Source organism: Gobio gobio (assembly GCF_949357685.1).
Source record: "Gobio gobio genome assembly, chromosome: 5".
Taxonomy (NCBI): Eukaryota; Metazoa; Chordata; class Actinopteri; order Cypriniformes; family Gobionidae; genus Gobio; species Gobio gobio.
In genome coordinates, this window is record NC_137101.1 from 62,337,401 (window position 1) to 62,363,858 (window position 26,458).

At 40.3% G+C, this 26,458-nt stretch overlaps 1 protein-coding gene across 4 annotated transcripts; it reads left to right on the forward strand.

Annotated features, from left to right (window-relative positions):
• Positions 1–1,550: 1,550 nt before the first annotated feature.
• On the forward strand, positions 1,551–26,063 carry LOC307126917 (meprin A subunit beta-like). Of its 4 annotated transcripts, XM_079817785.1 has the most exons (15): positions 1,551–1,635; positions 1,744–1,821; positions 11,994–12,035; positions 12,176–12,207; positions 12,302–12,374; positions 12,472–12,589; positions 12,828–13,006; positions 13,136–13,345; positions 18,651–18,806; positions 18,886–19,110; positions 19,180–19,611; positions 19,751–19,930; positions 21,237–21,345; positions 23,587–23,670; positions 25,251–26,062. In XM_079817785.1, exons 4-14 carry the CDS (start codon positions 12,202–12,204, stop codon positions 23,666–23,668), a joined length of 1,770 nt encoding a protein of 589 aa, XP_079673911.1. In that variant the 5' UTR covers positions 1,551–1,635; positions 1,744–1,821; positions 11,994–12,035; positions 12,176–12,201; the 3' UTR covers positions 23,669–23,670; positions 25,251–26,062. The 4 variants fall into 4 exon arrangements, with proteins under 4 accessions (XP_079673911.1, XP_079673913.1, XP_079673912.1 ...); XM_079817787.1 differs by lacking the exon at positions 13,136–13,345 and having other exon boundaries at positions 1,606–1,635; positions 25,251–26,063; XM_079817786.1 differs by lacking the exon at positions 11,994–12,035 and having other exon boundaries at positions 1,606–1,635.
• The last annotated feature ends 395 nt before the right edge of the window (positions 26,064–26,458 follow it).

Consider the following 26,458-nt stretch of genomic DNA (forward strand, 5'->3'; position numbering starts at 1 on the left):
ATTTGTATTGTAATTATGTAATATTTGTTGTTCTCAAAACAACAAATATTTTGATAGAAATTTCACAAATATATTAAGTATATTTGAAATAAATAATTGGTTATTCGAACACTAAATTCTTTTAGTGAAAAAAAATTTAATATAACTGTAAATTTGAGACAAAATAAACTGTTGGATTTTTAGTCAATTATTTTGGTATGTTCAACTCAAAACATCAAAAAAATTATATTTAGAAATTGTATTAAGTTAATAAAGTTAATTATTACTGTGATATTTACTAAGCCACTGAATTATTTTTTAGAGTGTATGTGAAGAATTTGCTGATTTTCTATCAGAGTACACAAGAAACGCCTGAGGAAAAGCACAAAGGTGTGGTCTGTCACTGCTGCTCAATAACTGCAGCATGCTTTAAATATTACATACTTCTCATGACAATCACCACCGTGTGTTGGAAAGGTTAAAAGCTGCTGCTTTATTTCTCAACACCACTGATCTAACCACAACATGTTTTTTACATGTGTCAAATGTTTTAATTTAATGTTTCCTGACTGCAGAGCCATAACATACTGTAACATACTGAGTGTGTTATGGACTGTGTTACTGAGAGCTGTAATTCATAGTTTTCAGTCACGTGACTGTCGTGGAGCCCTGGAGGGCAAAACAGCCGTAGAACTGAAGCACAAGCCGGTCAATCTTCCATCTTAAAAACAAAAATATGTGAACAAGATGCAAGTTGTGGGTTCTTGTGATCCATACACAGCTCCTGCTGCAGTATTTCAGTCACTAAAAACAGCAGGACGTTTTTAAAGCGCTTAACGTGAAAAACACTATAGGATAAAATTAAGCAAAGTTTAACGCTAATCAAAGATTTGTTGATCTGGGGTTTATTTTGTATTTTTTATATTTTATTTTTACATATGATGCTGCTGGGCAGGTCTGAATTCTTTCCACAGTCTTTTCTTTCATCTGTAGTGCAAGGGAATGAAAAAAATATCTGAAAACCACATTGCACAAGTTTTCCCACCGAGAGTTTGCAAACAGCACACACAAAATAATCATGACAATTTTATATATTTTCCATATTGTATAATTGTTTATCCAACACATAGAGCAATGCCTCTTCATTAGGCTACACCTACAGGATATTGTATTTATTGATTTATGCAAACATTCAGCAAATATTAACAACATCACATTGCTCTGAGAATATGCTTGAGGCTTGCTCTTAAAACTTGTGTGTTGTTACTCATTTCAGAATTAAAAGGCAGATCACGCAATAATGCACATTTAAAAGAGTAAAAGTATCTAGAGTTTCATGACTTTGAGTTTAAACCATTTTCTAAGTTCAAAACTCACTTTCACTCACCAGCGAATGTAATCTGATCACAGTATGAGGAAGAAATATTATATTATAAGCACAAGAAAAATGTAAGTTACTTTGGATAAAAGCATCTGCCAAATGCGCTTTACAGTGATTAAACAAAAGGCACTTCTGTCATGTTATTTGTGCAATCTAGCCGGTTTTCCGCTCAGTTTCAGGGTGTGTTTAAGCAGTGCTGCGGGGCGAATGACGGTTAAATAACTCTCGAGTCTCCACATTTGAGCACACAACACTTCTTCAGTGACTGGAGACTGGTATGTATCGCTCTTTAGTTCCTGAGCTAATGGTCTTCTAATATATATAAAAATGCTTGCAGGTTAATATGAGATTTATTAATCTGATGTGGTCATTATGATTTCCAGTGATGATGCATTTATGTGCTTTTCTTCTGCTGAGCTTGGCTTTGGCTCTTGGTCATGCATTACCTCTGGTAAGTTATTGTGTTCAGTCATTATGTTGTCATTAGTCCTGTCAGACGGTAACTGTTTCTCATGGGGTCGTGAGGTATTCTCATCATTTACAGGGGTTGATTTGTGATTTTAAAAATCTCGACCGTTTTACCTGCTGTTTTTTGCTGTATTACTGTTTAATTTCCGTCTGAATCCACATCCTTGATAATAAGAGATCAATACAAAATTCACTGTTTAAATCCTTTTTGACCACTGCCGAGCACCGTACAATAACTGCTGCGCTTCACTGTAATTCGCATGCGTCTTTAAATATGTAGACTTTTATTACTGAAATGTTGGAAAGTATTTAAAAGAACAATATTTCATCACCACTTGACCTCAGCGAGTGGAGCTGATAAGAACAAAAAAACAAACATTTGAAATGGGCCGTTACTGTGGCAGCAAAATATGCAGTACAATCTAAAAATATTTTGCATCATGTGTAGCAGCGCGTTTTGGTTTTGAATGGGCATAAACTAGAAAATTTACACCAGGGAGGGTTACTCCACCCCCAGAAGGCAGACTTAAACTCTACCCCTCTAAGATACCCGACTACGCCACCCCGGGAGGCAATTTACCGGGGAAAATCACCTGATAAGGTTAACTTAAAGCACACAGGTTCGGTTGCGGCTGAGAGAAGACCAGAGTCAGAGGTGAAAATACAAAATTACAGTTTTTATTCAGACCTCATTAGTACATATACAAATATGAGAATTAAAAGAAACACACAATTCGGCCTCCTCTCCAGAGCTGGGGACTACTCACTCCTTCTCTTGAAAATAGCACAGCAAAACACTCGTGCACTCACACTTCAGACCACAAATGTGGAACACTGCAATCGGAAGAGACCACCACCCAGCAGAGAGAGAGAGTCGTCCACACAAACACGAATACTAATCACCCCAACCACTGGAGGGAGAAGCAGAATTACACGTTAAACATACAATCAAATACACATACTCACATACATTCTTATAAAACTAGTACTAATGAATTTAAAAGCAATTACACACTTCTGGTTGCCATCCACTAATAGACCAGTTCACTGAAACGATGGATGGCAAAAAAAAAAAAAAAATCTAATGAAAAAAAAAAGAATAGTCGGTTAACAACCAGTTCACAGAAACTTGGTTGACACAACAAAATAATAAATTCAGAACAAACAAAACTAAATTTACAACAAAAGAATACTAAATGTTTAAAGCAATGGGTTCACATAAACCAAGAAAGAAAGCAAACAAAATAAACAAGATGATAATCCAAATTATATATAATTACGCCACTCCAAAAGAAACCAGATCAAAATAATGACTGTTGGATGGTTAACCCACTTAATGCCTCAAAGTGAGAGTAACGTTAGGCCACCGTATCGAATCTGCGGCACTCCAAGCCACCAGACAGCTGATGTTGCACGTGTCCAGCGTTAACCAGAAATAAACACGGTTACCACAGCAGCACGGGAATGCAGGTCGCGGTAGACTACACATCCATTCCTGCAGTCGAGCCGGCGCAGCACCCCTCGACGACGGTCTGTAACGTGACCATATGCAGCACGATACTGAACGATAATCAGTGGTATAGCAGTCGACGTATACGAGGACAGCCACAAAAGTCCCGACGAGAAACCCACTGCAATGTTTCTCCCTCAATCTGTAGACTAGAAAGATAAATACAAATTTAAGGTGGTCAATCCAGACCCTTAGTGCAACAAACAATAAATTGACACAACCTACCAGTTTAAACTGCTTGCGATGCACAGGGCATTTAAACTCCAGGACGTAAAATCAATCGGGTACCACATGCGTTGTACCCAGAGCTGCCAACTTTTCAAAAAAACTTAGAGTGAGATTTGGTGGGGCCAACCAAAATTTTGCCGCGAACAAAGCAAAAATTGCACACAAAAAAAAAAAAAATATAATAATAGCTATATACACACACACACACACATCACAGAAAACACTCCCTGCATCAGCATTTGAATGGGGTAGTATTGTTTTTTGTTGTTGATTTCTTTTTTGCCTTTGATAGATAAGGTTGATAATTAATTATTTCTATTAAGACAAAATGCATCTATATGACGCTTTGTATACATTATATCCTATAGACACACACACACACACACACACACACACACACACACACACACACACACACACACACACACACACACACACACACACACACACACACACACACACACACACACACACACACACACACACACACACACACACACACACACACACACACACACACACATTAAAGCACTATGTAGAGGCATGGTTTTGTCTAAATAGAACAAATTGATTATACATCAACCTACAGCATACTTTTACAGGGAAGTAAAAGGAAAATAACTGTCTGTCCTGTCTGTTGCTCTTCTGTCTGTTGTGTGATTCTTTTTTGCTGTGGCTGATCTAAAAAAACAGTGTTGTAGTAAAAACTACTTTGAGTAGTTAAGTTATATTCAAGCTACCCTTTTGAAAATAGCTACACTACAAGTTACTATCAAAAAGTAGCTGGCTACATTGAAACCATGTTTCTTTTTCTTCTTTTTTACAATGAGATTGTTACAAATAACTGAATAATTGTTCATGAAGAATGTTATAATATTTGGGGTCTCAAGCTTCATAATGCAATGTAATTATGATTTCAAAGAGTATAGGCATTCAGGGTTATTGGGACACTTTTCCCCAGTCATTTCAATGGATAAAACTGTCAGAATCATTACACACAATACTCAAATATAGCCTATATCTCAAACTGGCTGCCCAAGTGCAAAATGGCTACAAATTTAACATCAGTGCAAGGACAAAATGTATGCAAATCAACTTTGCGATGCTGTTTGCGAACGTTCGTTGGAACTATGGTTTCGGGAAACATGACTCGTTTAACTATGCTTATAATGACGGAACTTGTGACCATAGTTAGCGAACGACGCTTTCGGGAAACACGACTCGTTTAACTATGCTTATAATGACGGAACTTGTGACCATAGTTAGCGAACGACGCTTTCGGGAAACACGACTCGTTTAACTATGCTTATAATGACGGAACCTGTGACCATAGTTAGCGAACGACGCTTTCGGGAAACACGACTCGTTTAACTATGCTTATAATGACGGAACCTGTGACCATAGTTAGCGAACGACACTTTCGGGAAACACGACTCGTTTAACTATGCTTATAATGACGGAACCTGTGACCATAGTTAGCGAACGACGCTTTCGGGAAACACGACTCGTTTAACTATGCTTATAATGACGGAACCTGTGACCATAGTTAGCGAACGACACTTTCGGGAAACACGACTCGTTTAACTATGCTTATAATGACGGAACCTGTGACCATAGTTAGCGAACGACGCTTTCGGGAAACACGACTCGTTTAACTATGCTTATAATGACGGAACCTGTGACCATAGTTAGCGAACGACACTTTCGGGAAACACGACTCGTTTAACTATGCTTATAATGACGGAACCTGTGACCATAGTTAGCGAACGACGCTTTCGGGAAACACGACTCGTTTAACTATGCTTATAATGACGGAACCTGTGACCATAGTTAGCGAACGACACTTTCGGGAAACACGACTCGTTTAACTATGCTTATAATGACGGAACCCGTGACCATAGTTAGCGAACGACGCTTTCGGGAAACACGACTCGTTTAACTATGCTTATAATGACGGAACCTGTGACCATAGTTAGCGAACGACGCTTTCGGGAAACACGACTCGTTTAACTATGCTTATAATGACGGAACCTGTGACCATAGTTAGCGAACGATGCTTTCGGGAAACACGACTCGTTTAACTATGCTTATAATGACGGAACCCGTGACCATAGTTAGCGAACGACGCTTTCGGGAAACACGACTCGTTTAACTATGCTTATAATGACGGAACTTGTGACCATAGTTAGCGAACGACGCTTTCGGGAAACACGACTCGTTTAACTATGCTTATAATGACGGAACTTGTGACCATAGTTAGCGAACGACGCTTTCGGGAAACACGACTCGTTTAACTATGCTTATAATGATGGAACCTGTGACCATAGTTAGCGAACGACGCTTTCGGGAAACACGACTCGTTTAACTATGCTTATAATGACGGAACCTGTGACCATAGTTAGCGAACGACGCTTTCGGGAAACACGACTCGTTTAACTATGCTTATAATGACGGAACCTGTGACCATAGTTAGCGAACGACGCTTTCGGGAAACACGACTCGTTTAACTATGCTTATAATGACGGAACCTGTGACCATAGTTAGCGAACGACACTTTCGGGAAACACGACTCGTTTAACTATGCTTATAATGACGGAACCTGTGACCATAGTTAGCGAACGACGCTTTCGGGAAACACGACTCGTTTAACTATGCTTATAATGACGGAACCTGTGACCATAGTTAGCGAACGACACTTTCGGGAAACACGACTCGTTTAACTATGCTTATAATGACGGAACTTGTGACCATAGTTAGCGAACGACACTTTCGGGAAACACGACTCGTTTAACTATGCTTATAATGACGGAACTTGTGACCATAGTTAGCGAACGACACTTTCGGGAAACACGACTCGTTTAACTATGCTTATAATGACGGAACTTGTGACCATAGTTAGCGAACGACGCTTTCGGGAAACACGACTCGTTTAACTATGCTTATAATGACGGAACCTGTGACCATAGTTAGCGAACGACGCTTTCGGGAAACACGACTCGTTTAACTATGCTTATAATGACGGAACCTGTGACCATAGTTAGCGAACGACACTTTCGGGAAACACGACTCGTTTAACTATGCTTATAATGACGGAACCTGTGACCATAGTTAGCGAACGACACTTTCGGGAAACACGACTCGTTTAACTATGCTTATAATGACGGAACTTGTGACCATAGTTAGCGAACGACACTTTGGGGAAACGCACCTCTGAGCGTCACAGCGCTCCACTTCGCTCATTACAGGCTCGTTCTCGTCAGAACCCAAAACGGAATGTAGCTTTAGGTCGCGCAACTCCGTATTTATTTGCCCATTTATCTTGAACCCCCTCACCGAAAGCATAATCGGCTCAACATGTAGATCTATAGATAAACTCATCTTTCAGGCATTTGACCGACCGGGTTGGCACTTCAGCGTGAGAAATCGGGGGTGTGGCGTGTGAGCGTGTGAAACCAATCAAATGCGTGTGTCTCACGGCCAATGCTTGAGAGTTGGCAGCTCTGGTGTTACCGCAGGCTTCCTCAGTCCACACTAGAGAGAAACGCGAGCCAAATAAGTACATAAAACCCCAGTTCAATACAAACGTTCAGGAATACAGCCACGACTGCAGCTTCTTACCAAACCAACACTCCCGCGACACCGGAAATGGATGACGTCACCCGTGACTATGAGACGCCTCTTCCTACCACACCTGAAGCTATCTTTATAGGCCACGAAAAATAGGGAACGCCCCAGAGAAAGATCATCATCATTGGCTACATATGCAATTATAAACATTAAAAATATAATCCAAACAGTTTTATGTTTACTTCATGTGAATAAGAGTCTGCATTAATTTTCAATAATTAAAATCCCCGGCTGAATGACCTGCTGTTTTTTGCTGTATAATTGTTTAATTGCTGTCTGAATCCACATCTCTGAGTTTACAAGAAGAGATCAATACAAATTATATACATTAAATATATAAACCAAACAGCTTTATGTTTACGTCATGTAAATAAGAGTCTGCATTAACTTATTTCCACAGTTTTAAAGCGAAATCCGTCGTTTTGAGGTAAAATGTAAGACGGACCGTTTCAACTATAGTGTGTCTCGCTTCCTATTAAACAGGAGATTTAGATAATCATATAATTAATAGGATATAATTTTCCTACTATTAAATTAAATGTGAATGTATTATTCCAAGTGTATGACATTTGATTTACAGCAGACAATCATGTGAGTTTAGTCACTGAGGTGCACATTTATTCTTACAGACGTCCTCATGAGAAACACTCACCGTCAGAATAAGGCTATTGTTGAAGCCATGTTCAGCTGCTGATATTTTACACTAAATCTATTTCCTTTATGTCTTGTTTTCGTATCTCATGTTCTCAGGAGCCAACTCGTAAGTACAATCCGGGTTACTTGACTGTAATTCTAGATGCTTCACTGCTTAGCGCATTTGGGAGCGTCTTTATCAGTGACCAGCTGAATATTGTGTGTAACACATCAATAGAATTGACCCGGAGGTATTATAGCCTCGGTTGGTGAGGCTAGATGAGCCCACAGCTGCATCGTCAGAATATTTTGTCTGAAGAGCAGTCCTAGGACATCTTCAGCATGGCAAAGCAGCACAGCATCTCGTTCCGCTTTTTCAGGGAATAGGGTTACAGTCAAGTAACCCGGACCATTCCCTTTCAAAAGATACACTCAATGCTGCGCTGCTTAGCGCTAATGTGAACGAGAATACCCATGCCGCCATGCATGAAGGTGTCTGGAACTCCTACGGTTGTGTAGGTGTGCTCACAAGAATGCGAGAGGCCTCAGACATTAGCTTGTGATGTCGACTCAAGGACGTGAGAGCCCGGAGTGGCATGAGCATCCAAACTATAAAACTTTATAAATGTGTGTGGAGAGGACCAGCCTACTGCATCACAAACACTTTGTAAGGGAGCACCCCTTGCTAACGGAGTAGAAGAGGCGACCCCCCTGGTGGAGTGAGCCCTTAATCCTATAGGCGAAGCTTGACTGCGCGCCCCATAGGCAAGAGCAATAGCATCCCTGACCCAATGTGACATAGTCTGTTTAGTGGCTGCTGCACCTCTGTTACGGCCCCCAAAACAAACGAACAGTTGCTCTGACTTACACCACTGGCTAGTGCGGTGGACGTAGGTCTGAAGAGCACGGACTGGACACAGTCTATGATACCTCTCCTGCTCCGGCGTTGTGAAAGGCGAAGGCCAGAAGGTCTCAAGAATGACCGGTTGTACAGCCGAGAAGGGAACCTTAGGCATGTAATCAGGATGAGGATGCAAAATCACTTTCACCAAACCTGGGGCAAAGTCTAAGCAGGATGGAGATATCGACAGAGCCTGCATATCCCCTATTCTAGTTCTGGTCAGAATTTTGTCAGACACAGACTCTAGAGGTTCAAAGGGGGTCTCAAACAGACCCTTGAGGACTATAGCTAAGTCCCATGAAAGGACCTTGGTTCTCGAGGGAGGCCTCAGTTGTCTGGCCCCACGAATGAAACAAGCAAGCAGAGGATGTCTCCCGAGTGGCACTCCATCAACCAAGGCGTGGCAAGCCAAAAAAGTTGCCCCATATATCCTGAGAGTGGCGGGCATGTGCCAACTTTTCCTGCCGGAAGTCCAGAACTGAAGCTATCTGGCAATTGACTGGATCTTCATTAAGTGTCGTACACCACGTTTCAAAAAAACCCATTTACTAGCATAAATTCTTCTAGTGGAGGAAGTCCTGGCAAATTAGAATGGTCTCAATAACGTCAGGCAAAAGCCCAGAGTCCCCCAGTTGGTACCCATCAGGGGCCAAACATACAGCTGGGTGGTATACCGGTTAATACCGAATACCGGTATTTATTGTTGTTATGATATGAATTTTGATGATACCACAATACCGGTATGTGTCGCTCAACCAACGTTCGGAACGCGGTGTCATTGTTCAAGGGGTCCCGTTTCACTGTTGCACTGTAGTGAGAGCACAGCTGAGATCGCATCTCAGCCTATGACTGAATCCAAAATCACCCGCTAAAGCCTCATTCACTATTCCCTACGTTATCCACTTATATTGTTCACTTGAAACAGTGAATGAAAACGAGTGAGTGAATGCGGACAGCCGTTGTGTGTTCATGGGCTGTACACTCAATAACGTCCACTATGGTTTCGGACACCACTACAAATGGCTGTCCCCTCAAATAATGCCCTATTTGAGGTTGTATGGGGTGATCTTGGATTCAGCCCTTGATTACAGCGGAGAATTCAACCAGTCTTTTCAACCAGTGGCATCTACGCATTCCCGTGTGATTTCGCACCCACGATAGTTGAAAAGGTCGACATCGAGGGCACAAAAAGACGTTAAAGGGATAGTTCACCCAAAAATGAAAATTCTGTCATCCTTTAGTCACCCTCAAGTTGTTCCAAACCTGTATGAGTTTCTTTGTTCTGCTGAACACAAAAGAAGATATTTTGAAGAATATTTGTAACAAAGCAGATAGAGCCACTATTGACTACCATAGTATTTTTCCCCTACTATGGTAGTCAATGGTTGCTCTCTCTGCTTGGTTCCCAACATTCAGCAGAACAAAGAAACTCATACAGGTTTGGAACAACTTGAGAGTGAGTAAATGATGACCCTATCTCTTTAAGTATACAGTTTACTCCATGACTTTTAAAGTTCGTCATGGAGGTCCTCGAAGAAAGGGAGAGACTGATGTTGTGGTCCTTCCCCCCTGCCACCTGACAGAAACCTATCCTCAAGCTTACTGCGTTTGGGGGTCTCTTGTTCGTGGGCCAGTCAACCTGTAACCTGGCCACTGCGCGAGTAACCACCTTGAGTAATTCCTCAACGAATTTACTATCGTGTGAGGAACGCTCAGAGGCTGGCTGCTCGAATCCGCAAAACCAAGAGATTCATCATCATCATCGTCTCCCGCGTGAGCCAAAGAAGCACCGGAGTGCCGGATCTGGTGAGCGGATCTGGATCTGGTGAGCAAGCAAGCGAAAGGGACCAACCCGTCTCTTGCTCATCAGCCAAATCCATTTGAGAGCCCCATGATGAAAGTATGGGTGGGAACTGAAAGTAGCCAAGAGCATGATGCATTTTGACTGTAAAGAGCTCGCAATGCTTGCACTCTCCTGACTCCAATGCAGCGACCACATGCTCCTCCCCCAAACACACAAAGAAAGTAAGCATGTGTATCCAGTTTTGACATTGGGCGAAAACATGGAGGGACTCAGCGCTTACTTGGCTGACTCATTTTCAATGGATTTCTTTTGACCTTAAACTCTTTTCACTTGAATGTCATAGATGAGAAAGAGAGACACCTTCACACTGCCAGTTAAAAACTAACTCCTAACAACAGATCTGAAGTAGAGTTTTTAAGAGAGAGACAGAGATTTTGACGCACACATACACAGAGTGTTCTGAAAACAAAATATCCTGTCGATGTAGCTGTGGGCTCATCTATTTATAGCCTCGTGTCGCGGGTGTGCACTGATGACGTCACCAACCGAGGCTATAATACCTCCGGGGCAATTCTATTGATGTGTTACACACAATATTCAGCTGGTCACCGATAAAGACATTCCCAAATGCGCTAAGCAGTGCAGCATCAATTGGAGCTTTTGAAAGGACAGTCTCATTAATCTGCTGTAAAGTTACTGTAATATGTTTCCAGCGTGCAGGATGAAATATCCTGATTTAACTGCTCATTACTGTCTGATGAGGAGATTGATCATTCATCATCTTACTTTCATACATCAGTCTGCACTGGCTACCAATAGCCGCTCGCATTAAATTCAAGGCACTGGTGCTCGCCTTCAAAGCAACCACTGACTCTGCACCAATATACCTAAACTCGCTCGTTCAGACTTACACACCCTCCAGGAACTTGCGTTCTGCCAGTGAACGACGCCTTGTGGTGCCATACCAGAGAGGCATGAAATCGCTGTCACGGACCTTTTCCTGGACCGTTCCCACCTGGTGGAATGACCTGCCGATCTCAATTCGTGCGGCCGAGTCTGTAGCCATTTTCAAAAAACGTCTAAAGACACATCTTTTCCAGCAACGCCTGACCGATCGAGAATAACACTTATCATTCTATTCATTGTCTGTCTGTCTAATTTATTTAAAAAAAAAAAAAAAAAAATCTGTTCTGTGCTAGACTAACTGAGACTTGTTACAGCACTTGCATATTGCTGATATTGTTGCCCTTCGACTGCTCTAGCTGCTTCTATTGTCCTCATTTGTAAGTCGCTTTGGATAAAAGCGTCTGCTAAATGACTAAATGTAAATGTAAATGTAAATGTAAATGTAAATGTAAATGCATACGGTTTCACTAAAGTCACATTTGGTCAATCACTCAAAGCACTCAATGCTCATTCTCTGTCTGTGTCTTTTGATGTCTTCAATATCATTTCCTTAAAGAGATTAATGAGAAATGGATAGCCATTCCGGATATAAACGAAGGTAAAACTATTATATAATCACAAGAACCCAAATACATTTTTATAAGCAGTGAGAGAACTTTTATCTATTTTTGTTTATGAACTATCACTTTTACTCGTGTTTTATTGGAGCATATTTACTGTGATCTGAACACTTTTTAGGGTTAAATCTCAGAGAAGGAGACATCATGGAGGTAAGTCTGTACATATAAATGGAGGAAAGTCTATATATATATATATATATATATATATAAGATCAGGAGACGTGATGAATGATCTGCTTTAAAGCCTAGGCAAGGGAGCGTCATTCCAGGGAATCTGTGGGATATTCCCGTCCCCTATAAGCTGAGTGCCAATCTCAGTAAGATTTCTGATTTCTCACTTACGCTTCCATCAACTTTTAAACACTTAATGTAACTCTCATATTGTTTTCCACTCAGTTTAGTTTGTGTTTCTAGGTATGAACCGTAGAGGAGTCATTCTGAGAGCCTTTGAGCAGTTCAGACTGAAATCATGTATTGACTTTAAGCCCAGAGCCGCAGAAGAGTTTTACATCTCTGTGGAGAGTCGTGAAGGGTACAGTATGATTACAGTTACTAATCAACAATATTAGTCATATATTATTATAGACTGATCTGATGTAGCCTGTGCTGTGCTGAATGTGCAGAGTCAAATATCTGACTTAGATATTTAAGCACATAGACTATTGCGTCTGGAAATAAAAAGCACAGTTTGTATTATTGTTGTTGTTATGATATATAATTTGACTGGTAGTTTTATATGAATGTGCTGGTATCTCTGACTGGATTGGCAGGTGCTGGTCATCTATCGGACGCTCGTCTCCTGGAGGTCAGACTCTTTCCATTGGAGATGACTGTGGAAGAAAAGCCATTGTTGAGCACCAGTTTCTCCATGCACTGGGATTCTCCCACCAGCACACAAGATATGACAGAGATGATCATGTGACCATAAACTATGGAAACATCGTGACAGGTTGCCACATCATTTTATTATGAATTAGCTTTACATACCGAGTGTCATTATAACTAAAGAGCGCTTAGAGAAAACAAGCCATTCCTTATGAACCATCACATTAAAAACTACTCTAGTCTTTATTTTCAGGCTATGAGAGTTATCTCAGTAAATCCAGTGAGAATGTGTCCGGCACCCCGTATGATTATTACTCTGTGATGCATTTTGATAAAAATGCCTTCAGCAACGGTCATGGACCCACGATCATTACCAAGAGTCCTGAGTTCCAGGATGTGATCGGACAACTAATGGAAATGAGTGAATATGATGTGATTGAGCTCAACAAACTCTATAAATGCAGTGAGTATTTGACCACTTTCATTTGAGGCTTTAATGTTTTTATTAAAAAGAATATGCCTTATAAAACATTTTTATCTATCACATCCAATAGTCTTTTAAATCCATTTACTGGCCGTTTATTTTTATTTTTTATATTTACCTAATATTATGTTACTTAAAGTATATATTTTATAAATACTGTAAATGCAGATAATACCAGTAAAGTTTTGACTTTATGACTGTATTTCTTTGGGCGCACAGGAGTTTTACAGGAATTTAACATATCAGTCTATATCAGTGGTTCCCAACCTTTTTTGCTTGAAGGCCCCCCTCCTCTCAGAATAAATACCGAGCCCCGGCAATGTTATTTAAAAAAAAAAAAATATTACAATTTATTGACATTCAGTGTTCTTTTTTTCAAACATACTTTGCAGACATTCTTTACAGCTTAGAAGTACTCACTCTGCTCAGTTACAGTACAATAAGTACAAATAAACAAAAGTCAACCTGCCACACCAAACAAGACCACAGGGAGATGCCAAATGACCTCAAATAATTACTATACGGGTCCATTCATAATTAATAAACACACTAAAATACAAATGAAAAATAAAATGATTCTGAATGTGTGGAAACTTAGCCATCTGAAGTCGATGTCATCAGTGTACAGTTCCTCTGTCAGAACAAACAATATGGAGCTGATGCCCGTGTAACACCACTGATACTCACAAACTTCTCCAAAGCACACTTCTTCGGCGAGCATCCATTATAAAACACTCACAGTCCATTCATTTTGACAACTACGTGAATATATAGAAATATGATGTTACTGTATATCAATCAGTGAGCCGAGAGCGCATGTTTTTGTTTAAGCATCAAGAACATACTCACGCGTGATTCCTGCATGTCACTGTAATCGTCTTTACCTTCATTACAATCGTCACCCAAACAAAACTGTATTCATTGAGCCGAGAGCGCACATACACGGTTTGCACATCAATTATACCGGACACGCGCGTGCCTAATGTATGTCACTGCAATCCTCTTTACCTTCATTACAACCATCATCCATCAAAACTTTTTAGCGACACTGGTTTGCTTTATCCATCTGAAATGTTCATGAAGCGGTTGGGTGTTTTGAGCCGCCGTTCAGTCAGTAATTCACACAGCGCAATTAGGAACGCCTTGGGCTGCTCCGAATACAAAACAATCAGAGAATATGCACGAGAGAGGTTGTTCTTTGTTGTAATTTATATTTTTAATTTATATAATTTATCTTTTATTATTTAACGTATCAATGATAAAATGTATGAATTATTTTAATATATTCAAATGAATTTATCTCGCAGCCCACCCGGAGGATTGGGCACCACTGGTCTATATATTTCATTTTATTTAGGTTTAATAGGCATAATCATAATCATAAAAATCATAATAAATAAAGACATGATCAGCGAGTGGATTTAAAAGGCTGTGAGATGGGATGGATAAAAAAATCATGTAGGCCCATAATATTTTATGTTTTTAAATATTATTTTATAATTTATTGATAACAAACTTAATTTGAATGCTGTTTATAGGCACCATCACGCACAATATAGTAGGCTATAATATAGATGAATGTAATAATTTTCTCTCATAATTAAAATAAATATTAATATAGGCCTGTTCATTTCTGATAAGGTTGCTAATTCCAGGTTGCTATGGTTGCGAGGTTTTGTACACATTGAACCCGTGGCCATGAGAAAAATATATATCATTCCCTCAATAGGATCTCGAGGCCATGACTTTACATCACATGACCTTGAAGTTTGATTTACTTACTTACGCCTATTACCCCTACTGGGACATAGGCCTCCGACAAGGGTTCTCCAGGCATCCCAGTCCTGCGCCAGTCTCTCCAGCTGTCCCCAAGTGCGGCCTGTACTCTTTACATCGGCATCCAGGTCTCAGCTGTTTCGAGGTCGGCCTCTCTTTCTTTTCCCTTGGGGGTTCCATTTAAGGGCTTGCCTACTGATGTTGGAAGCCGGTTTGCAAAGCTGGTTTTGGCTTGTACGCTGCCAGAGTTCCTGGTTGCCTATACCATGACCATCCAATCTGGAGAATGCGCTGCAGACATGTGTTGATAAGTGTCTGTATCTTTTTGGTGGTGGTTAAAGTGGTCATCCATGTTTCAGCGCCATAGAGCAGAACTGACTTCACATTTGTGTTAAACACCCTGATCTTTGTTTTGATGGACAAGTCTCTTGAGCTCCAGATATTCTTTAGTTGGAGCTGTCCTGGCCTTGCCAATCCTCGCCTTCACATCGGCGTCGGTTCCACCTTGTTTATTGACGATGCTGCCAAGGTATCTGAAGTGGTCCACTTCCTCTAGTGTTTCCCCTTCCAGCACGATTGGGGATGTGTAGGTAGTGTTGACCTTTAGGACCTTGCTCTTTCCTTTGTGAATGTTGAGGCCAAGGTGTGTGGAATTTTGCCACGATACTGGTCTTTTCCTGCATCTGCTGCCGGATGTGGGAGAGAAGGGCCAGGTCGGCACCCTGTAATGTCTAAGCAGCCTCCAAAGTGATGTCCTGTCCACGCCATCAAACACTTTCTCAAAGTAAAGTAATTCCTCTATTACTTACTAACAGGAGCTCTTAATGAGGTAACCTTCTTTCCATTCTGTGGGTACTTTTTCTTCTTCCCAGATCTTCTTGAAGATGGGATGGAGCATCTTTATGGTAGTCTCTGTGTCAGCCTTTAATGCCTCTGCTGGAATACTGTTGGGTCCTACTGCCTTACCGCTTTTCAATTTCATAATGGCTTTACAGATTTCTTCCTTAGTAGGTGCACTACAGTCAATTGGCAAGTCTCTATCTGCTGGTTAGATATCTGGTGGGTCCTGTGGGGCTGGCCTGTTAAGCAGCTACTCAAAGTGTTCAGCCCATCTTTGCTTCTGTCCTTCATCATCATTTATCTGTTTTCTTTCCTTGTCTTTTACTGGTCTTTCTGGTTTACTAAACTTTCTAGAAAACTTTTTAGTGGTGATGTTTAGTTTCATGTTTCTATTTCTGGCTGCTTCTTCTGCTTCAGCCACTAGGGTCTCTACATAGTTCTTTTTATCTGCTTTTATACTTTTCTTGACACTCTTGTTTGCTTGTGCATATTGTTCCTGTGCCTTAGCTTCTTAGCACATCTTGGAGGGACCTCCTGAATTTCTTGGTAATACATATATGGTCAATCTGGTTTTCATTGGAGAGGTCCGGCGATATCCAGGTTGCCTTGTGTATTCATCTATGAGGGAAGATGCTTCCTCCTATGACAAGGTTGCTTACGGCGCAATGGTCAGCAAACCTCTATCCATTTTCATTCATCTCTCCCAAGCCCTCTCGTCCCATGCCCTTCTCATAGCCTGTGTTGTCTCGCCCGACCTTGGCATTAAAGTCTCCCATTACCATGGTGATGTCTTCAGAGATGTATAAAGTACTAGAGACACAGACTTGAGTAAAAGTACAAGTTCCTTATCAAAAAAGTGACTTGAGTAGAAGTTGAAGTGCTCTTTAAGCACCACACTTAAGTAGAAGCTCTAAAGTATTCAACATTTTTTGTACTTAAGTATTGCAAGTAGTTTATTTTAAAATGTACTACTCAAGTACTGAAAGTAAAAGTACAAGTATTGTGTTATGTAGTTATTAAAGAAAGTAGTCAAAAGTTTGAACATCATATTGTTTTTATTATTTCAAATGATTAACCTAAAGGACAATCACAATGTTGGTAATTTTTCTACACATTGCCATATAAATAACCTGAAATACTATAGTTCGTTAAGATTAAATCTTACTAACCACAAAAAATGGGGTAAGCACACTTATATTCTCATTTCAAGAGGTGTTCTGAGTAAATTATTTGTTTGTAACACTTTACAATATGGTTTGATTTGTTAACATTACATTAGTTAATGTATTAAACTAATAACTAACATGAACTAACCATGATCAATACATTTGTTACTGTATTTATTAATCTTTGTTAATCTTAGTTAATAAAAATACAGCTGTTCATTTTTTGTATGTTACTTCACAGTGCACATTAACTACAAATAGAGAGCAATTTGAGCTCAAGACGCTCGTGTTGTTTTAAAGACAGTGAATGCGCGCGTGCGCGGGGCTCTCTCTCTCTCTCTCTCTCTCTCTCTCTCTCTCTCTCTCTCTCTCTCTCTCTCTCTCGCGCGCCCTCTCTCTCCCTCTCGCGCGCGCTCTCTCTCACAGCCACGATCACTTGAAGTTGAAGGGGTGGAAGGTGGTGTTTTTGGTTTGTCCATCTTTTAAGCTGATCAAAAGGCAGAACGGAAGCACGCGCAGTCTTCTTAATAGCTTGATTCAGCTTCATCAAACCTGCCATCTACCGTTCTGGCAGTGGTAATGTGGATGGAATGATTCGTAACATTTTTATAATTGTAACGAGTAACGATGCCGCACATAAAAAAATATTGGAGTAAAAGTATTAAACTCATCGAAAATATGTACTGAAGTAAAAGTGGAAGTAGGAGAAAAAAACAATACTCTAGGAAAGTACAGATACTGCCTTTTAGTACTTAAGTACAGTAGTGAAGTAGTTCTACTTCGTTACTATACATCTCTGGATGTCTTTTCCTGAATGACTGTCAATGATGGTCTGGAATCTACAGTATTGTAGAAATCTTCCTTATCTTCTTCCTTGCTGTCATTTGCAGGGACATAGCACTGAATAATATTAATGTTATTCTTCTCTTAGTTCTAAATGAAGCAGTGATCAGTTTTGGTCCATGTGCCTCCAATGAATGTTCTCCGTGCAGTCTTGGAAAGCATAAAGGCCACTCCTTGGGTGTGTGATGCATGGTGTGCACATTCCGATGATGGTGGTGGTCCTGGTAGAAATGATGGACCTCGGCCTGGTAGCTTTCAGTGTCTGGCTTTCACTAGGAGATCCACCCTCTCCCATATCCGATAGGTCAGTTGAAATCCTTGTTGGCGTTTCTGTCGCAAGGTTTTTTTTCTATGGGGAGGGGTTGCTAGCCCTTCGCCCAACCCTCCTCCTTTTACATCCGGGCTTGGGACCGGCAATGGTGGAGTTGACATTACCTTGACGAAATTATCTCGTGGCCACACTTAATTATCACGTTCCCATGAGTTAATATATTTTGGCCACGTCAAAACTAAGTGAACCGAACATGTCCCCTCCCGCTTACCGTTCTGAATACCTCACCTGAACCCATATTTGATGCCAGGGAGAGCAAGGGCCATTGTGATGAACTGAAAGGGTGATAAATTGCTGTAGTCTCATTGTGTGTTTGTGTGCACTGCAGATTCGTCCGTCTCTTTCCTTGCCCACTGTAGTTTTGATGATGAATCTCTGTGTCAGATGAGCGTCTGTTCTGCTGCTGATTATGGCTGGCAGAGAGTGAACTCAGTGAAGGGCATCAATGTGACTGACCACACGTACTTGGGCAGAGAGCAGAACGGTCAGATCTATTACAGTCAGTCAGTAGAAATGCTCCACTTCCATCCACAGCTGCTACACACCTGTCTTCATGCCCGCAGGCTCGTCTTTGTTCATGCACTTCAGCACTGAGGGCAGAAACCAGGGGGACGCAGCCAGATTGGAGAGCAAGACACTGACCCCTACAAGAGCCTGCAAAGTCCAGTGCCTGCAGTTCTACTACTATCACAGCGGGAATGAGTCTGACCAGCTCAACATCTGGATCCGAGAGTACCAGAATGAAGCCGACAGCACAGGAACTCTCAGACTCATGGATCAGATCACAGGTCTGTCTCTTCTTCACACACTCATATAGGCCTGTGTCTCAGTGTGACTGACCGCTTCATTTCTTGCAGAAAACCCTGGGAATTACTGGAAGCTGCATCATGTGCCACTGAACGCCAATAAATCTTTCCAAGTTGTGTTTGAAGGCCGTAAAGGAGCAGGAAACTCCAGTGGAGGCTTCTCACTGGATGATATCAATGTTTCAGAGACCGAGTGTCCCTTCACATGGCAGATAAGGGACTTTGAGAAGGAAATGAACAGTGGGGTTGCCTATTTCCTGAGTCCACTGTATTACTCCAGTGATGGTTATCGCTTTTATGCTGAGTTATTTTTTTCAAGGAATGAACTTTCAATGGGTGTTTCTTTGGTATCTGGTGCAAACGATGAGCAGCTGCAGTGGCCTTGTCCATGGAGACAGATAACCGTCCAGATCCTTGACCAGAATCCACACATACAGAAGCGCATGTCCTTTGAGCAAAGCATCACCACCGACCCTAATGAAGGTTAGATCTTTAATGCAATATGATATTATTATTCTCATTATTCATGTGTTTATATGCAACAATTTTAACTTAGATGAGAATCAAAGTTATTATCTGAAGCTTTCAGGGTTATTTCAAAAGCCATGTTTTGCTCTAACAGATGGCAATTATTACTGGGATAATCCTCGAAACATTGAATTGGGAGATCAAATCAACATTGACGGCAATGAGTCTGTATTTGTGGGTGGACAGGCCTATTTTCAGCTCCTCACAAGGGAGGATCTCACTAGAAGAGAGTTTATCAAGGGCGGTGACATCATATTTCTCTTGACCATGCAAGGTAGGATTTGAGCTCAGAGAACAGGTTTATCTGCTGTATTAAGAGCAAACTGGGCCTTATTAGAATGATATGGAGCCGGATCAGCCTCAAAAATAATACATTTACAAAACACAATTCATAAATGCACAATAAAAGCATAAATATTACACAAATGCATCTTCCCTAAATAAATGTAAAATCTTTACACAAATGTGTCTATATCAAGTTTTTGAGTTAATTTCCATCACACATTTATGAATGATGTCACATTTATGGATCGATGAATCTGTATTTGCAAATCGTCTGCTTTGAATTAGTGTGTTATTTGAGACTTTCCTGACAGGTTAAGATTCATAAATATCTTTTTTTGAGGATGTTCTGTTTAGCCAATCGCGGTGAGCTTTTAATCCTCCAATCAAAACGCTCCTTACTGACCAGACTCAAGAAGCTCAACGCTTGTCCTGTGCATTGCTCCATGATCGGGTCCTTCATATGTAAAGACATTTTAATGCAAACTCTTTTTCTAGCACCTGATTACAGTTTCTACTAAATCACATTATGATTTATATCGTTAGCACAAAATACAGCTAGCAGTTAGCCTGCTGTCTTATACACCAAAGCTGCACCTGTTTATTCAGATCAGTCTGTAATGTTATTAATAAGTGTTCAATGTCCAGATATTTCATTTAATAATAACAATTTAACAAATTCGTTTGCCCATATAATCTTAAGATATTTAGGTTAAGCTTATTTGGCTTGTTGTGTACTGATGAGGGGCTCGATGAAGCAGCTTCAACTCCAGCTCTGATATACCTCCACAGTGACTAAATGATTATGTAGGGCAAGGTAGACCTGAGATAAAGGTGGAGTTTGGGGAGGTGGTGGGCTGCTGGAACATCTGAGACTGGGTAGAAGTTAGCAGCTGTTAATATACTCTGGCTGTTGGCTGTTGATTGGAAGATTAGATGGGCTTGCTCCTCCCTAAATTACATTTGGAACTTCACTATGTGATGTGTTCTGTTATTATTAGTAGTAATATCAGGTTCAGTAACTTTTGATCAGGCATTAAAAACAGCCACCACTACCACCTGAGGGAGATTTCCAACATACTCATCATTCATAAATGTGTGATGGACATTAATTCAATAACTTGATATATACACATTTGTGTAAAAAGTTTAGATCAGGCTCCATAAATGATGATTGGGCAGGAATGATATTCTCATCTTTATGAATGATGATTGGGCAAGAATGATATTCTCATCTTTATGAATGATGATTGGACAGGAATGATATTCTCATCTTTATGAATGTTGTACTGATCCAGATATCTCAGGGCTGCTCCAGAACGACGCTCTACCCTGCCCTAAAGCAACAGTGAAGAACTTCTCCATTTCTCCTGATGCAAGTGTCCGGCAGGGACCATGTGCTGCGAGGTGAATGTCCTTTAACCTCTGGTGTACATGTGACTAATGCACACTATATTTAAGAACTAATGTAGGAGAGAACATGTGATACTGTGTGGATATAGTCTGGGAGCTTACGCTGCTACAAGGTGAAGCATGACACTTTCAAATTTTATACATTTTAATACGAAATTCAAACAATAAATACTGTTGTTTTGTCATAATATGGCATGACAGATCGCTGTATCGCCTCAGTTACAGGTGCTGGTCATATAATCAGAATATCATTAAAAAAATTGATTTATTTCACTAATTCCATTCAAAAAGTGAAACTTGTATATTATATTCATTCATTACACACAGACTGATATATTTCAAATGTTTATTTCTTTTAATTTTGGTGATTATAACTGACAACTAAGGAAAATCCCAAATTCAGTATCTCAGAAAATTTGAATATTGTGAAATGGTTCAATATTGAAGACACCTGGTGCCACACTCTAATCAGCTAATTAACTCAAAACACCGGCAAAGGCCTTTAAATGGTCTAGTTCTGTAGGCTACACAATCATGGGGAAGACTGCTGACTTGACAGCTGTCCAAAAGACGACAATTAACACCTTGCACAAGGAGGGCAAGACACAAATGGTCATTGCAAAAGAGGCTGACTGTTCACAGAGCTCTGTGTCCAAGCACATTAATAGAGAGGCGAAGGGAAGGAAAAGATGTGGTAGAAAAAAGTGTACAAGCAATAGGGATAACCACACCCTGGAGAGGATTGTGAAACAAAACCCATTCAAAAATGTGGGGGAGATTCACAGAGTGGACTGCAGCTGGAGTCAGTGCTTCAAGAACCACTACACACAGACGTATGCAAGACATGGGTTTCAGCTGTCGCATTCCTTGTGTCAAGCCACTCCGTCTGTGCTAAAGACAAAAAGGACTGGACTGCTGCTGAGTGGTCCAAAGTTATGTTCTCTGATGGAAGTACATTTTGCCTTTCCTTTGGAAATCAGGGTCCCAGAGTCTGGTGGAAGAGAGAAGAGGCACACAATCCACGTTGCTTGAGGTCCAGTGTAAAGTTTCCACAGTCAGTGATGGTTTGGGGTGCCATGTCATCTGCTGGTGTTGGTCCACTGTGTTTTCTGAGTTCTAAGGCCAACGCAGCCGTACACCAGGAAGTTTTAGAGCACTTCATGCTTCCTGCTGCTGACCAACTTTATGGAGATGCAGATTTCATTTTCCAACAAGACTTGGCACCTGCACACAGTGCCAAAGCAACCAGTACCTGGTTTAAGGACCATGGTATCCCTGTTCTTAATTGGCCAGCAAACTTACCTGACCTTAACTCCATAGAAAATCTCTGGGGTATTGTGAAGAGGAAGATGCGATATGCCAGACCCAACAATGCAGAAGAGCTGAAGGCCACTATCAGAGCAACCTGGGCTCTCATAACACCTGAGCAGAGCCACAGACTGATCGACTCCATGCCACGCCGCATTGCTGCAGTAATTCAGGCAAAAGGAGCCCCAACTAAGTATTGAGTGCTGTACATGCTCATACTTTTCAGTTGGCCAAGATTTCTAAAAATCCTTTCTTTGTATTGGTCTTACGTAATATTTGTAATAATATGTCAATAAAAAATATTTTTAATTAAAAAAATTATTTTAAAAATTAAAAGAAATAAACATTTGAAATATATACAAGGTTAAAATGGAAAAAAGGGTTTAAATTCCAATGCAAAGAGACAAAATAAAGTAATTTTGTGTGCGGAAAAATATAACAAATATTAATTTTCATTTGTAATGCCATGGTTTACCCACTAGGTTCCTGGATGGCTCTTTAATAAACATACATGTAAATATAAATAGCCTATACATGTATCAACTAGTCTGCCTGCTCATGAGTATTGCAGGTCATTACTGCTTACTTATTTTTAGGTTTTGCATTTGAGTAAATATTGAGACATGATCAAACACTAGATTTTTTTAAATGTGGAATTTAAGAAAGTTAATAACTTACATCCTAATATTTTAATGATACTCGTATAAGCACACACCAGTGAATATTAATGAATGCAAGCAACACTGAATTTAACCCAAGAAAAGTTTAAAATAGTGCTAAAAAATATGTTTTCCCCTTATATGTACAGTAGGCTAAGAATCAAGATCTAAATTAGATAATGCCATCAAACACTGGACAGAAGGCGTTCAGAGAGAAGCTGATGCATCTGATGATAAAAACCTGACAGTATTTTTGTGTGTTTCTTAGAGCTCTTCCCACATCTCAGCCGAACTCAACAACTACAGCAACAACAACAACTAGCACAAGAGCTACACCAGGACCCACATAGCGGTAAGACTACAGCATTAATTTAAACAAGGTTTTTAAAAAAAAAATTTATTTAGTGTTTTTATTTTTGTAAAGGTATACAGAACATTTTGCAATACTAGAAATAAAACCTATTAGACCACTATTACCCACGAGTTCCCCCAACAATTAGCTTCTTTGCAGCCATCATGGCAGCTAGCCCAAATTTCCGAACCTTCTCATTGAGAGGATATTGAGAGTTGTCATTCAACAATAAAATGACTGGATCTTTGGGAAAACGAATCCTAGAAGCCTTGTACAACACGTCAAGCACCATATCCCAGATTTTTTGCATGTCTGGACAGTCCTAGAGCATATGCATCAAAGTGTCCAAGCATCCAGGTCCACAAAAATTACAATACGGGTGAGGAGATAGACCCATTGCATGTTGTATGCGCGTGGTTAAATATGCCCTGTGACTTGAATGAATTGGTGGTTAGGGTTTGTAGATGCATGGAATGTATTCACACTGTATTCTATTCAATGATTCTGTTAGAAGTGTTCAAATCCAATAGCCAAGCACTGGCTTTAGGGACATTATCTGCATTTATTAAAATAAAAATATGAAACAGTCCCTGTGCTTGGAGCATTGCAAATCCAGTTCACCAATGGGTGAGTTTGAAGGTTTTTACCCCATGGTACCTTATGGGCCTTTAACGCGGCCCATAATTAAAAATATTAAAATAAAGTGTTATGTGAAAAAAAAAAGAGAGTATACTCGATGAGCTCTATCTATTTCGATCGGGCATGAGCATACGCTGTGAGGTCTGGGATCCATTTAGGTAGCATTTTCTGTAAGAAAACGACTGTTGTAGGTTAACCAGGCGGACGTTGTTGCGTCGTGACCTGTCTTTGAGGTTGTTGCATTTTCGCTGCATCTGATTAAGCTGCAATTTTGGAACTTTTTTTTTCAGTCTTTTTTTGTTTTCCGTAAGCTGCCTTGGAGATCGTCCACTTTCATTGTAATCGATGCCATACCTTTACTCAGGGAATCAATTGACAAAGTCATTAAAGGGATTGAGAGCTGATTTTATTGCCTCAGTCAACATGTGAGAAACCATTTCGCGCATAGCTTCCTGCTGTTCTTCGATTGCATGGCTAATAACTGAGGCTACATCGTCCTCAAGCGTTTTGAGGCGTTTGCAGCCCCAGGCGATTTTTGGGGGGACATCGACTTTTTACTAGTTGCCATTCTTGAATTAGACTTGTCAAGTTGTTAAAAGATGGCATTATCTTTCCTCAGTGTGCAAAAATAACTTAAATGAAGAGGTTTTAGACAGGAGCCTAGTGCTGTGCAGCCATCTTGCAGCGTGCGCCAAGTCTCTATTTTAAACAAGTTCATGAAGTGACATCCCAGCATAATCAGACTAGTGTCCTGTGAGTGATTAAAACAGAACTGCCTCAAAAGAGTCATGTGTGTGTGAATCAGACTACACTGGTTGCACTGTGTTTTTGACTCACTGTTTTTTGTGAAGTGATATATTGCACATTATAAATGTACATCTGTAAATGAGTATTTTTCTATTGCATTAATGCCGTTTATCTTCCCACCTCTCCTCTTTTAGTGAGTGTGTGGACATATTTTGCAGCTCCAGTGGCAGGACGGCTTCCTCTCTGATCATCCTGATGCTTTGCTTTCTTTTGCTGGAGATTTAATCACCACGAATCACCATTATCACTGCTCTATGTCTGAATACACAAGATTCACATCTGTCTGTGTTATTAATTAAAGGAGATGTAATCATAATGTACAATTCACACATTCTCTGTAGAGGTTAAGGGTAAATATTTACAATATGTCAGTCTTTTCAATGAAATAAATCACTGCATGAATAATATTGTTCACGGATGTAGGTTTGATTTTGATATTGTGGGGACATTATTCCTTCTTGTGTAGTGTATTTGATTAACTACACACACGGAGAGGTATATCTCAGCACCACATACTTATTGGCAGTGTTGTGTTAGTTACTAAGAAATAGTAACTAGTTACAGTTACTAGTTACTTCATTCAAAAAGTAACTCAATTACTTTGTTGATTACTTACACCAAAAAGTAATTAATTACTGTAAAAAGTAACTTTTTAGTAACTTTTTTAAAGAACGTTCTTTAATGTTCCCATTAATGCCCTTTTATGCATTATGGTCTATACAAACACAAAACTGACTTAAAGTAATTTTTAAACACTTTAATTAAAGTCAGACCAGCACGAACTGAATATATCACAAGGATTTCTGAAATAAATAACAAAACAAGCTGAATAATATATTCAGAATCAAAAACTAAAGTGGCTTCTGCATCATAAAAGCTGTTGTGTTGAGCCCTTAAAAATGTTCCTTTCACAGCTTAAGTATGAAAACTATCAACAACATAACACAAAACATTTTGAAATAAATAAATGAAAGCAATCTGAATTATTCTGAATCAATGAGATTCGCAGCACCAAAAAACTATTATTACTGCTATTATTGATCAGATGGTGGCGTGCCACGGGGTCGGCGAACCCCTTCCTTCTGCCTCTCTCTCTCTCTCTCTCTCTCTCTCTCTCTCTCTCTCTCGACCCTCTTCTGTCCCCACCCCCAGTGACCCACCGGCACCTCCCCGGCCGGCGCCGAGGGGAGGCGCTACACTGCCGGATCCCTACCCCTCTTCCTCCACCCCCGCGTTCTCTCCACGCCAAACTGCCGACCTACTTCCGGCCACTAGGGCAGCGGGAAGGTCTGGGCCGGCTTGTTGGCGCTGCGGGGATCCGGGCCATTTTATTGATCGCTGT